Source organism: Cavia porcellus, unplaced genomic scaffold (assembly GCF_034190915.1).
Source record: "Cavia porcellus strain 051 isolate PalLab524CR breed Dunkin Hartley unplaced genomic scaffold, mCavPor4.1 scaffold_32, whole genome shotgun sequence".
Lineage (NCBI taxonomy): Eukaryota > Metazoa > Chordata > Mammalia > Rodentia > Caviidae > Cavia > Cavia porcellus.
The window spans coordinates 41904992-41920046 of record NW_026947515.1 but is presented as its reverse complement, the minus strand read 5'-3'; the positions used below and the strand labels follow the sequence as shown (position 1 = coordinate 41920046).

Below are 15055 nucleotides of genomic sequence, written 5' to 3'. Positions count from 1 at the left end.
ACCGTTTTTTTTTATTTTTTGTTTTTTGTTTTTTGGCCCGCTCCTCTTTGAATACCCAGCATCTTAAACAGGTCTGCACATATAGCAAGCAACCTACGAAGGTCCGTTGGTATAATACCTGAGGATTATAGCCTGTTTTACTGGACAAATGCTAGACATCTTTTTTATAAGCCCCTGTCTCATTCTTGGATTTTGCTCAGTACTAAATGTACCACATTAGAGTAAGTAAGTACTACTTACTTACTCTAAGTAAGTATGGATTGGCTGATCTGGTCAAAGGAAGACCTTCACCCTTCAAAGGGTGAAGATGTTAAAATAACCCATGGAAGGAACCAAAGATGGATCTGTCTCCCAAGAAATGATTTCAACAGTATTAAAAACTGCCACTACCTCTTTTTAACACAGGGCTCTTAACGAAGCATTTCCTAATTTCTCCATTAATCAGATTTTGAGAATCTCTGTTAAAGAGCTGTGATCCAAAAGGTTAAGAGCTCTGTTTTGAAAATTAGAAAACTTTTAAACAAAAGGAGGAGGAAGAGGAGGAGGGAGGAGAGGAGAAGGAGAATTAATAGTTGTAGTAGCAATGGTTGTCGTGGTAAAATTAAAGGCAGCAGATCATCAACATCAAATCATATTATATATGAAGACATAATGGTTGAATGTGCTCATATTCTAGACATAATTTAGACATAATTGTCATGTCTGATATCAGTCTCCCATGGTCCTCCACTCTCTCTGTAAATCATTTTTGTGCCTAGTTCTTGTCACCTGAACAACTACTTCTAAGATAACAACATGCAATAGATTAACTAGTGTTAATTTCCTATTTTTTTGAAATTCTGTATCATTTCCCTCCTTTTTTTTTTTTTTTTTGTTTTGCTTTTCAAAATAAAATTTTAAAAAAAATGTGAAGGCTCGTTGAGTCCAAGCAGGATCAGCGAAAGCCTGCAAGCGAGGGTTCATATCCTGCATCTCTCCATGTTTGAGTTTGGGGGCACTGGAGTGGGGATGACACCAGACAGAAGGCCTCACAGCTCTGCCTCTGCGAGGAGCCCTGCGCGGCGCGGGGGCGGCCAGCTCAGTCCTACCTCCTCCTGCATCCCGCACTCCAGCAGCATTGTCACGCACGCCTCGATGGGGAAGGCGATCTCCCGGCCACTGATGGAGAGATGCTCCTCCAGGGGCTTCCCAAAGGAAGGCTTCTCCACCCAGGCCTCTGAGGGAGAGAAGCAAGAAGGGATCAGTCTGAAGCCTGGAAGGTCATTCATGTTGAACCCGTTCTTTCCCTCTCTGCCTGGACTCTCTTGGGGCTGCCAAAGAAATGGGGACACCAATGAATCTTCATTCTTGTGGTGTTAGGGATGATGGAGACGAAAGCCGGAGTGGAGGGGTGACCAGCTACATCCAGCAAGGTGGGGTTAACGTAACCCACCCCGATCCAGCCCTGGACAGGGGCAGTGTGTGTGGATGGGTGTGCTTGTTCTGCATTGATCAAGAGCGCCTTGTGAAGTTCTGGTGACCCCATGGAAACTCGATCTTCAATGGCAGAGCAACAGGGCAAAGATGGGATCAGCCTCACCCGGCAGGCAAGCAGCTCTCCACCACCCCACCCCAACCCCAAAGCATGCGCTCACCTTGTTGTGCTTTTATCTGAGGCAACACAGCCTGCAGCAGCGTCAGTGATTTCCTGTGGTATTCAGCTTGCACTTCTATTAGCTGAGGAGATACAAGGGCCAGTGTTACCCTTCGCCAAGGCAACAACACAGGCTCCCATGGCATCCAAGTGCCTGCTCGTGGAGAAAGAAGCTGGGAGCCTCGCGGCTCCTTCCTCCGGTCCACAAGGGGGCATGCTTTTCCCTGTGGCACAGAGGAGTCACCGCATGCTGCGATTTGTACAGCAGGAGAACTGTGAAGGTACAGGGCAGCCTCCCCAGAGCTGGAGCCTAGCTTAGGGACCTTGCTTCAGTCACTCCCACACCACCTGGCACTCCTTGAAGCAAACGTCAGCAAAGAGGTTACAACAGACAGATGTAAATAGAAAAAAATTTTAAAAACCCACAACATGCTTATAAATCCACTTTCCCATAAGATACACAGGTGAAGTTTATATCTTGATTTCTATTTTTTTATATCTTGATTTCTATTTTTTTTTATTTTTGTCTATATCTTGATTTCTATTTTTGGCTGCCAGGAATCGAACTCATGACCTCATGCTTGCCAGGCAGGTGCTTGTGCCACTGAGCTAAATCCCCAGCCTTTATCTTAATTTCTCCCAAATTAGTTTTAATATAGGACATATCAAACAACACATAGCTTGAGCCATTATTCTCTTCAAGTGTGCTGGGAGGTAAAACTGCTGTGGCTGTGATGGTGGGGTCCACAGACCAAGTGCTTTCCGTGCATCCGACTGCCAGCATCCCATTATGTAAAAAGCAGGACAGAGGTTGACAAGGACCCCTGAAAACCCACGAGCTTCATTCATTTTCTGAAGGCCCCTCTTCACCCCTAAAATTGGGCATGAGAGGGAAGAAGTGCTCTGTGTGGGCTGGGGATTTAGCTCCGCGGCATAAGCACCTGCCTTGCAAGCAGGCGGTTGTGAGTTCCAGTCCTGGTACCGATAAAAAAAAAAAAAAAAAAATTAAAAGAAAAAGAAAAAGAAGTGCTCTGTGTAAGAGCTCATAGGGAATGGTGACCTCAATAACACCTTTTGCAGAGCAGAAGGGACATGACTGGGTTTCTAGGCCACATGACTGAGAAGGCTGGAAAATTGCAAAAAGCCTACTGTTATTTTATTATAGTCCGCAAGGCATTATACACTTGTCACAATTTTTCCTTTGGTCCCTCTTTACTCTCTCACCTCCCCGTTACATCTCTTTCTTGGCCATCTTTTTAAAAGTGTTCAGATTTCAGTGTTTTAGTCTCCACTTTAAAAGCGGGTAAGAAGGCCAAGCGTGGTGGCTCATGCCTATAATCCCATCACTTGGGAAGCTGAGGCAGGAGGAGGGCGGTGCGCTTCAAGCCAGCCTCGGCTACAAAGTGAGTTCAATGCCAGCCTGAATTGCATAATGAGAGCCTGTCTCAAAAAGAATAAATAAATAAATAAATAAATAAATAACAAAGGCAGGCAAGTATTTTCTTTTCTTTTCTTTTTTTTTTTTTTTTTTTTGTCTTTTTCCTTTTTTATCGGTACCAGGGATCAAACTCACGACTGCCTGCTTGTAAGGCAGGTGCTTATGCCGCTGAGCTAAATCCCCAGCCCCCAGTATTTTCATTTTTTGATATTGCCCTATCAATTTTTTTAATTGCCTTGCATTTACTTAGAAAACAACTACCTTCCTAATTATCTGAGCTGGATTACTTAAATTTTCAACAATCACATTCTGTCTCTTTCTGTTTCTCAGCTGTCAATCTGCTTCCACCGGTAAGAGGCAGGCAAACAGTCGATATTACTCATTATTTACCTACTCGCTACGGCAGGCACCCGAGGTGAAGTAGTTATCATCCACATCTCCTCGGGGCCCTAACGTTAGACACCATGGTTTCTCAAGACTGAATCTAGGGACGTTTTGGGCCAGATAATTCTCTGTTGCAGGAAGCTGCCCTGGATACTCCAACACATCCTTGGTCTCTTAGCTATTAGATGCTATGCCACCTTCCTCCCTAACTATGACAACTAAAAGTCTTCAGATATTGCTAGATGTCCACAAAGAAAGAAAGTGAAACTACTCTTAGTGAAGGATCATTGCCATAGACAACTAAGAGGCAGTCATTTTCAGGGACGAGGCTGGGATTTATTCACAGGTTTCTGAAAGAAATTTGGACAAGGAGCAATAGAATGCAGAATGACTCAGCTGTAGAAAGGTGAACCTCGACCCTCCTCCATCTGTGACAGTCAACCACCGAGAGTTCAGTCCCCACATCCCTGACTGTCTGCACCATGATTCTGGCTGGCGCATTTTTTGCAGTCTACTTTTCTGGACCCTTACCGTCTGAAAGTAGTTTGCATAGTCCATTTCTTTGGCCACAAAACTGTACATGTCAGCAGAGAGCTGGTCCTGTGGAAGAGGAATATAAAACCAAGGTAAGACATAAAATAACTGAATGGAGAAAGACGCTTAAACACTTTTTCACCTCCTTTTAATAACTTTTCCCACCAAGGACTCCACATTTTCCAAACACAGCCCTAGAGAATGAGTGAGTTTGCAAACTGTACCTGTGTGAGTAGTTTCCCCAAGGTTTTAGCACAGGGGTCACCCTACAGTTATGTGCAAAATACTTGCACACAGCTCTGTAACTGGCACCACCATTGTGATGCAGGCAGCAAGAACAGGCTGTGCTGGGGCTGGCCTTACTCCACCATTCCCCTCTGGCGACTCTACAGTCCTGCTCTCTTTCATTTATTACTGCTCATCAGCATATGGAAGAAATGCAGCATTTGGAGAAAACTTGCGTAAGACAGGTACCCAGGGGAAGGATTGCTGACTCAGCTGTCAGACACTGCTCATCCCGCATTCCACATTAATCTAGTGACGTCCACAAGCCTTCACCGGTCAGCTTTCCACAGGCTTGAGTGGCATCGATCTAATACTACACCGGAAGCTAAAATGTTTTATCCCCCAGAGAGTATTTTTTCCCCAGAGACATAGCCACAGCATCAGACTGTGAGTGTAGATTCAGAACAAGACACAGGCTCCATTGCTAGCTATAATTAAGCATGTCAGTTTGCTGAAATTGTTTGTGTAAGTCACAGGACTTCTAGGATCCTCGCAGGAGGTGTGCAGTTTGAGAAGAGCCCACGTGCTCAGGCTGAGACCATCCTGAGAGCAGCTCAAGAGAGCTCACCAGCACACTGAGGAAAGAGGGCTTCGCTTCGGGACAGGTTGCTTCATGGAAGCTCAAGCCGTCTGCACCACCCTGGCATCCCTCAGCCTTTCCCAGGAAGCCAACTCCCAGCGAAAATACTGGTTGTGCAGAAAAAATTGTTTCCTTTCAAGGAACTATGAGAAGCAAGTCACTACAGAAAGCGTCAATCGAGGGTTCTGGTATACAAAGCAACAGATCCAAATCAGAGATAAAGGAGGAAATCTGTCCTTTAAGGAGCTTTAAGCACAGATGAGTCCAGTTGCAGAAAACAAAAGATGAAGAAAATAAAATAACATTCACAGAGAACTGACGAGGTGTCAGCTGTGATGTTACGTAGAATTTTCAATTAAGCCTCCATAGAGAAGTATACCCCTAATTTTGGACCAGCAGGGGATAAGATCTTACCTATGTGTTGACCACTCAGCAGAGTGGGGGCTTAACTCTATTAATTAAATGAGAGTTGGCAAACCTCCCAAAGAATAAAAGGGCTCCAGGCCAGCAGAGGGTCCCTTAAGCAAAGCCCTTGGAGAGAAGGGGTGTCATCTGAGTGGACCTCGTTTCACCCTGTAGCCCTGCTGCTCAGGAAGCTGCCAGCTTGAGGGAGGCACTTCAGGACAGAATAAGTAAACAAACAAACAGCCCAGAAATAAAAATGGCTCAGCAGACAGAAGAAAGGAAGGGAGACCCTAAAAGACTAAATGCTGCATCAAACATCTCAACACTGGAGCTTCCTGGACAGATGAAATTGGAAAACGCGCTACGCATCCTCAGGAAGACGAACAGATTGTTGAAGGGCTGATGAGATTACTGTGTTACTGAGCTCACCGTCTGATTCCAAGCAAGCCATAGTGCGAGAAAGCACGGAAAGTGAAAACTGTAAGTCAAATTTCCATTTATCTAAATCATTTAAAATTTTTTTGAGGAAAAAAAAAAAAGACTTATCGAGTCAATGACCTTTAGAGTTTCATATGACTTGAAAAAAATCACATTTTCTAATTTTGCAGTGGATCTATACTCAGAAAAACATAACCAAATGTACTAGTCATTTCAGTAGACAGAGATCACCACTATAGACACAGAGGCATAAGCACTTTGTAGTTTTCTCTGCAGTCTGATCTTTCTGTATGATTGTTTGGTTTATAAAAATGAGACTGGACTGTTTTGTAGGTTAATTACTCCCAGATAAACATTGTTTATAATAGCCCCATGTTTTATCATAAGGATAAACTCCGTGTTTCTACTGTTGGATATTGTGTTTCTATTTTTTCACTACTATATTTATTTATTTAAGTACCAGGGATCAAACTCATGACCTTGCACTTGCCAGGCAGGCACTTATGCCACTGAGCTAAATCCCCGACCCTCTAGTTTTTCACTATGATAATGACAGCTGAATAAATATGTTTGCACATGTTTGTACCCCTCCTTGATTATCCCGTGATAAGATCTGTGGTTAAAATTAATCCTGATGATACAACATTCATAGTTAATTAAAAACTTGAAAAAGAAAATAATGTTTGGTACTCTGATACACACTACCAAACAGCAACCAGAAATATCACCATTTATACTATGAAGTATAATTTACAAGTCTTTTGCTGGCTTTCCACAATAAACTCTTTTGTTGTTGTATTGGTTTATTTTTTTGGTTTTTGAAACAGGGTTTTCTAGTAGTAGACCTCTGAACTTACTATGTACCAGGCTGGCCTTGAACACCTACCTCAGCCTCCTGAGTCCTGGGATTACAGGCATGTACCGCCATGCCCAGCTATACACTCTTTATTGTGCTTAATCACTATGAAATTAAAATTAATTAATATCAAAATTAAAATGATTTTAATTTGTATTTTTCATGATGTTGTTTCTTGTAGACTTATTAACTTTGTCAAATTTATTTTATTTATTATCCATTGTCAATCTGTTGTCAATAGACAGTATCATTTTTCTTTCTTGCGAGGCCTCGTCTTCTTACAGTAAATTTGTAAGAATTCTTTCCATTGAATAAATAATTGATTTCATTAAATACATGAATATTTCCACCCAATTTCCCATTTGCCTTCTGGATCATTACCACATTAGGGGACATACTGTGTCTTTTTATCTTGTATGCTATTAAGTTTTGTCATGATTTTCTCCTTCGGTAATATGCTGTCCTTAGAACTTCTCAACCAGCACTATAAAAGTGCACATATATGTATAAAAAACTGTATAACTTCTAAATGCTTAATAAATTTGGGACTCCTTTTGGTATTTATCTCCAGAAGATTTTTTTCTCCCATCAGATAACTAAATGCCCCAGAACTGTTCATAAATAGAACAGACTGAGCCTATGGATTGGAAATGTTGTATTTACCAGAAAAACATTTCTTATATACTTAGCTCTTTTTTAGGCTGGGGCATCTCCGCACTAAATAGTCTCTATTTCTGAAATAGTACCTAAATTATAATTATGTGGCCCTATGCTACACTTTGAGATAGTAATTCAATACGCGCAGACTCCTCCCATTATTTAACTTTAGGTTTTTTGTTTGTTTGTTTGTTTTGGTACCAGGGATCAAAATCACAAGCACACACTTGCCATGCAGGCGCTTATGCTGCTGAGCTAAGTCCCTGGCCCTTACATTTAACTTTAGAAACCTTTTATTACTCTTTGAAAAATTTACTGCACTTATAGCTAGTTACCACAACATTACACCAATTCATCACATTAATTTCAGATAATCCAAGCTTTATAATATTAGCCACTCTCCACCCAGGAACATTTCTCTTAGCTATGCAGTCTTTGGTTTTTTTTTTTTTTTTAGCAAGAGTTTTAAAAATCTTAAACTTTATACTAACAACCAAAAAAAAAAAAAAAAAAAAACCCAAAGTAAAACATTCCCTTCCTCAAACAATGAATAAGAAAACAACAATACAAGCAAGTAAAAATCAAAACTCAAACCCCCACACACATCGAAGTGGCTGATCAGGAACCAGAACCAGCCAGGTGTGGTGGTACACATCTGGGGGGCTGAGGCTGAAGAATCAAAAGTTCAGGCCCCAGCCAGGCAATTTAGCAACTTGGTGAAACTGGGAATGTGGCACAGTGTGAATGCCCTGGGTGTGTGTTTGTGTTTGTGTAGAGATGCCAGTCTCCATGAGGTAAGGCAGAACCAGAGTGTGTGTGTGTTTGTGGAGAGATGCCAGTCTCCATGAGGTAAGGCAGAATCAGAGCACAGTGTGAATGCCCTGGGTGTGTGTTTGTGGAGAGATGCCAGTCTCCACGAGGTAAGGCAGAACTAGAGTGTGTGTATGTGTGTGTGTGTGTGTGTGTGTGTGTGTGTGTTTGTGGAGAGATGCCAGTCTCCATGAGGTAAGGCAGAACCAGAGAGAGAGAGAGAGTGTGTATGTGTGTGTGTGTGTGTGTGTGTGTGTGTTTGTGTGTGTGTGTGGAGAGATGCCAGTCTCCATGCAGTAAGGCAGAAGTGTGAATGCCCTGGGTGTGTGTGTGTGTGTGTGTGTGTGTGTGTGTGTGTGTGTGGAGAGATGCCAGTCTCCATGCAGTAAGGCAGAACCAGAGCCCAGTATGACAGGACTGTTATAATCATCAGGTTAGAATTGAAACATGAAAAACTGTACAGAGTAACGAAGGCTTTAATACAAAGGAAAGTAGACAATGTAAAAGAAAGGACAGACAGATGACAAAAGAGATAGAAATGCTACGGAAGAATCAAACAGAAATCCTAGAGATCAAAGCCAGTAGACCAGAAATGAAGACTGCCATGGATGAACACATTAATGGACTGAAGCCAGCTGAGGAAATCATCTCTGAATTTATAGTTATGACAACAGAAATATATTCAAAATAGAAAAGCAAAAGCAAAAAAAAAAAAAAAAGACTAGGAAAAGGAACAGAATACCCAAGATCTCTGGGGCCACTATGGAAGATGTTATAATGAGAATATCAAAAATAGAAGTCAAAAACCTCTAATCTGAAATACCAAACTGAATTTCTCCAAAATCTGCAATTTTTTGCATGCTCACATGACATTTTAAGGAGAAAATTCCACACCTACCCTCGGTGGTTCACAGCCAAGACTCAGGGATTCTAAAAATATTGTATAAAATGACTTCAGATTATGCATATAAACCATATATGAAACGTAAGTTAATTTTGTGTTTATCCATGGGTCCTGTGCACAATATACCTCATTATGTATACAGCAAATATTTTTTAAAATCCAATACTCAAGCATGCCTAATCTCAAGCATTTAGGTGAGAGACACTCATCCCAAACAGAAGAGAATGAGAGAAAAGAAATAAAAACAACAATAATTGAGATTTTTGCCAAAATAATGAGACACCAATCCACAGAAAATACCAAGCAGGATTAATATCCAAAAAACTGTATCTAGACATACCATGTTTGAAGGTCAGAAAGTCAAAGGTACACAAAAATCTTGAAATAACAAGAAAGCCAGAGAGAAAAAGCACCTTACCGATAGGGAAATAAAGGTAAGTATTACATCCAACTTTAACTCAGAAATCATGCAAGCAAAAGACAGGCATGAAATGTTTAAAGTATTGAGATAAACTCAGAATTCCACACAATGAGAAATTATCTTTTGAAGTGAATGAGAAGTAAGGACTTTTGCAGGCAAAGAAACATTGAGGACACTTTTTGCCAAAAGGTCTACCATGAGAAACATGTTAAATATAAATTCTTTATTTTTTTGGTACTGGGAATCGAACTCATGACCTCATGCTCGCCAGGCAGGTGCTTGTGCCACTGAGCTAAACCCCCAGTCCCTAAATATGAATTCTTTAGAAAATTATACAGGTCAGAAACTCAGAGTTACATAAAATAGTGGTGCAAAAGGCAAAAATAAAGATGAATTAAAAAATCTTTCTTACACTTAGTTGATAACAAATAAGCTTGCAAAATTAATAGCAATGTAGTTTTTTTTTTTTTTTTTTTTTTTTTTTGGTCTTTTTTCTTTTTATCGGTACCAGGGATCGAACTCACGACTGCCTGCTTGCAAGGCAGGTGCTTATGCCGCTGAGCTAAATCCCCAGCCCCAGCAATGTGATATTTAGAATTAGGGATAGACTTATTAAAAAGTATCTGAGCTGGATGGGATGGCGCATGCATTCTAGCATTTGGCAGGCTGAGACAGGAAGACTACAGTGAATAATAAGGCCAATGTGAGTAAGACACTGCCTCAAATCAAACAAACAAACAAAAGGTACTTGAACTATTCATAACACAGCATTGTGTCACTTGAAAATAGACTTGGGTTAGTTATGAATACTGCAAACTCTAAGTCAACCACCAAAACTTTTAAAAAGGTTGGAATGTTGACATTGAAATCAGTTCATATGTTCAGTTAAAATCATGAAAGAAAGAGAAACTGTGGAAGATACAGGAACGAAGTATAAGGGCCACAATAGAAAACAGCAATAAATATGGTAGATATTAATTTACTCATAACAACAATAACTCTACACATCAATGGTTCAAATATACCACTTAAAAGAAACTGTCAGAGAGGATCATAAAACAAGACCCACTAGCTATTGTATACGAAAAATCCACTTTAAAGACATATAGATTTAAAAGCACAAAAATGAAGAAAGATATACCATGCTAACAGTGAAGGGAAGAAAATGGGACTGTTATATTAATATTTCTGTTATATTAATATTTCAGAACCGCATTCTGTGATATCAAACATAGCTTAACACATTTAAAACAATAACACCAAATAATATCTGCTTTCTCCGCACAATGGAATTAATGGAGAAATCAGTTACAGAAGGTGAACTGGAACTCCTTAAATACTCAGAGATCAGAGCGCGCATTTCTAAACAATCCAGTAAAAAATGAGGTTGGCTCTGCCACTCTTTGCATTGCTGGCCTGCTTGTTCAGTGCGAATTTGCATGTGTCTCTTCTGTGACACAGTAATTGAGAAGTTCTAAGCACTTGCCACGGCCAGTGAAAATCCCAAAGAGGGCAACAAGGCTGAGAAGAACAATGTTAACGTGAAACAATCTTAGCGTGGGGTGGCATGGGCTGGGGTGCAGATTAAGATGAAGAGAAGCACGCCTGTTAATGAAGTAATGAAAGCCAGCTGTGAATGACAGAGTCTGTTACTCAGGTAGATCAGATTCCAATTTCATGGGCAGCCAATCAGTACAACATCCCTGCACAATTATGACCAGAGGGTGAAAATGGAATTGATGTATTCCACTAAGAAGAGAATCCACTGCTTTACTCTAGAACAATGCTCTTAAAGACCAAGAATACATTCTCAATTAGAGAAACAAAACCTGTTCCTCCACAGCCTGACCACTTAGCGGTTTCAGTATTATTATTTTGTTTTTTGCTTCTCTTTCTCTTACACAATCATTCAAACATTTGCTTAACTAAATCGTCAATGGTATGTTTTGATTAACACTAAATGGAGATGGGCTGGGGAAAGACACTGGTTGGGTGAAAATAGACTCTCTCCATTCTGGCATGGTCACTCAGCTCTTATATTCCAGTAAGCTATTATGTGTATTTTAACAAAAATTAATAACAACATAAAAATTCTTGTATAGTTGCTCAGTTGTGCTCTCCAATCACTATAAAACCAAAAAATTTTACAACTATTTTGTATGTAGCTATTATATGGAAGGTAATCTAAGTTCATTTAAGTATGGACACATTATTTTAAACAATAACTAGATAGTAGATATCTTTCTTTTCAAATCAGGTGTTTTTTTTTTAATAAATGTATTTAAATATTTTTAAAGTAAAAGTTAAAAATAAACCTGAAAGACCTGAACAGATACTTCATCAAATAATGCAATAGCAAGTAAACATACGAAAAGATGGTCAATGTGAGTATTTCATTAGGGACCTGCAACTTAAAAAAACAAGATTCCACCGTATACTTATTAGAGAGGCTAAATCTCAAATGGTGACAACACCAAATGCTAGCTAGGTAGTGGAGCACAAGGAATGTTCACTCATTCCTGGTGGGTATGAGAAACTGTTCAGTCACTTCAGAAGACAGTTTTGGCCATTTACTATAAAACTAAACAGTCTCTATTCAAGTTTCAGCAATTATGTTTCTTGATATTTGCCCAAATGAAATATTATGTCCATACAAAAACCTGCTCATCGGTATCTAGAGCATCTTTGTTCATAATTGCCCAAAGCTGGCAGCAATCAAACCGCTCTACAATAGATAAAATGTAACATTTGAATGTAACATGTAAATGTGACATGTAATGTAACATGTAAAACGTAAACTATTACAGTAGATGAAAATGTAACATTACTCAGTCTGAAATAGAAGTAAGCTTTTAAACTCTACAAAAGGTCAGAGGAAACATAAATGCATGATACTAAGTGAAAGAAACTAACCTGAAAGGCTACCTCCTGTACGATTCTTAGCACATGACATTCTGGGAATGGTAACAGCGAGTAGACAGGAGAAAGATCAGTGGTTGCCAGAGCTCAAGGAAGAAGGCAGATACACAAGCCGGGCAGGGAAACTGTTCTCTAGGATACCAGAATGACAGATGCACGCTCTCACACACCTGTCCAAACCCAGGGTAAATACAACTGAACCAAGGAACTGGGGTGATGATGGTCAGTGCAGGTTCATCAGGTAAAATCACTCTGTACTGCCGGGCTGCAAGACTTAGATAAAGGGATATGGTATACTTGTGTGTAGAGACCGGAAGTACACAAGAATTCTGCATATTACATTCATTTTGGCTCAGAATTTAAAAGAGCTCTAAAATAAATGTCATTCATCTCGTGACTTATTATTTAGGAAATAAACATGCAAATGGAAAGGAAACGCAAAACTTTGATGTGCAGGATCACAAACTTGAGGCTGATCTTTGATTCGGACCAGTTTTACCTATCAGTGCTTCTTTGATTGGTTTTGTTTTTTAGACTCTCCTATCATCTGTACATTAGCTTTCCACTGTCCATCTCCAACATCTACCACCATTTCTCTCACTGTTTTTATAATTCTTGGACTCTTCCTTTAAAATTCTAGAGGACATTCTCGAGTTTTTTCTACACCATGGGCTCAATTTTCAGTAGGTCTAATCTTGTCTTTACCAACAGCATACATGAATTCCATTCTATTTTTCAAAAAAAACCCTCACAATCTCATTCAGTTCCCTTTTCATCTTACTCAGGGATTTTATCTCTTTATCAACCCGTACCAGATATCCACATTTTCTTCAATTTTACTTGTAGCACTAAATCTGAAAATTATTGTCATTATCAGCAAATCTTTTCCCAAAGCATCCTGATTCTTGAACACAATCAGTCCCTGTGTATCGACAGCTTCTCTGCAAATTCAATCAAGCATGGATCAAAGATACTGGGAAACAAAGTGCAATTTTATTGAACATATATAGACTAATTATTTTGTCCTCCTCCAAACAATACAATATAAAAACTATGTATGTGGTATTTGCACTGAATTAAGTATTATAATCTAGAAACAACGTAAAGAATAGAGAAGAATACATGTATGTCCATGCAAACACCAAGATTTACTCAGAGATTCAAACATCCACAGATTTTGGCCTTTGGGTTCTGGCACCAACTTCAAGCATCAAGAGGTAATTATTACTGTTTTCTAGCAGAGAAAAATTATCTATTCAGGATTGATTTTTTTTTTTAATCTTAAAATGGCGAGCATCTTTCCTGTCCCTTACTCCCACAATGATTGAATCTTCTCAGAACCTAATTCTGTCTGATAGAAACTTCATGACTCAGCACCATGTGAGGCTCATGGGAAGATACTGCCGGTCAATTTCGCTGCTCCAGATAATAAGGACAATTAATTTCTGTGTTTAGTGAAGCCATTAGATCAGAGTGCAGCTGTGTAAGGTGCTGTGTCCTGAACTTTAGGTACATGACACTGCTATGTGGAACCTCTTCAGCGTTTCTACTGCCTGATTTAAAGGGAAAATCCAAGCTGTGTCCAAGATCTATGCCACAGAAACTCTGCCGCCAGCTGGCTCTCTATTGGGCATGCCTGTTCTTGCCCTTAAATATCAGGAACAGATTCCCCTGGCAGAAGGGCACTGAAGTAATGTTAGGGCTCCCCAAGTGTTTCAGAGACTTCCAAATCTAAGGAACTGGTGGTTCTGTTAGTCTCATTTGCTTATGTAGCGTGAGATTACATTAATTCTGTCACCTAGGTCCAGACTCGATGCTATCTGTAGTCTGAGAACAAATGTGTATTTCTGTTGGGTTGCAAGGACAACGTGGGTTAGAATCTGATCTTCAATTGCCACCTTTCCTGGAGTCAAGACTGATTCTCAAGGACCAAAGATTATGCATTAGAGAAGAATAAAATGATAAAGAGACAAATTAAAAGAGGGAGAATGAGGCTAAGGTGGAAAGATAGTGATGTAGGTGGACTAAGCTAAGAATTTAAGTGATGGAATAAGAAGAGATAAACACAGGAAAGGTAAAAATAGAGGGTGGTACATTCCAGAGAAAACCTCAAAACTGCAACCAGCCTGTGCGAGAAACCTAAACTGTACCATCAAGTTGACTGGTTTTTGAATCACTGTTTTCCCAATTGTTACTTCATTGATCAGAGGTGCCTCTTTTATCTTTTCTCCTCTTAGTAAAAAATTAACACATACTTGTAACTCCTTGACTATATTGGTTCAGAGATTTTAACGTTTATTTTATTTTTTGGTTTTTTGAGACAGGCTCTCACTATGCAGCCCAGGCTGGCCTTGAACTCAAAGCAGTCCTGCTCCAGCCCCTTGAGCGCTGGGACTACAGGCATGTGCCACCACACCTGGTAGCTCAGAGTTTTTATCAGAAGCCTCAGGGAAAAAAAAAAAAAATGAAAAACATGCTGTAAATTGTGAGGGTATAGCTTGTCTCTTCTTGAAATATGGAAGCAAGCCAGGAGCCAGATGGGCTGCTGGAGGAACCCAGACACGTGCTACTGCGTGAAGTCTAAGCAGGTTCATCCTCGGCAACCCACTTTGACTGGGCTTTCCTGGTCGGCAAAAGTTCGCTGGGCCCCAAGGATCTGAGAAACTCTGCTTGGCCGTCTCTATAAGATCCTCTCTCTAAACAAAGAAGACTCAGCCTGCCACTCATTCTCTTTTAGCCTATATGCGCTCAGTTTGCTGGTTTGCCAAAAAAGTAGCAGACCCTCTTACCT

At 40.1% G+C, this 15055-nt stretch overlaps 1 protein-coding gene across 4 annotated transcripts in view; it reads right to left on the bottom strand.

The window, feature by feature from the left end:
* Window positions 1–15055, bottom strand: part of Arhgap44 (Rho GTPase activating protein 44) — a 191744-nt gene that overhangs the window by 37612 nt on the left and 139077 nt on the right. For all 4 annotated transcript variants that reach the window (XM_063241806.1, XM_063241804.1, XM_063241805.1 and 1 more), the window contains exons 8-10: window positions 3987–4055; window positions 1635–1716; window positions 1089–1216 (exon numbers count right to left, since the gene is read on the bottom strand). In XM_063241806.1, the coding sequence (XP_063097876.1) occupies window positions 1089–1216; window positions 1635–1716; window positions 3987–4055 (279 nt within the window). The remainder of the gene's footprint in view (window positions 1–1088; window positions 1217–1634; window positions 1717–3986; window positions 4056–15055) is intronic.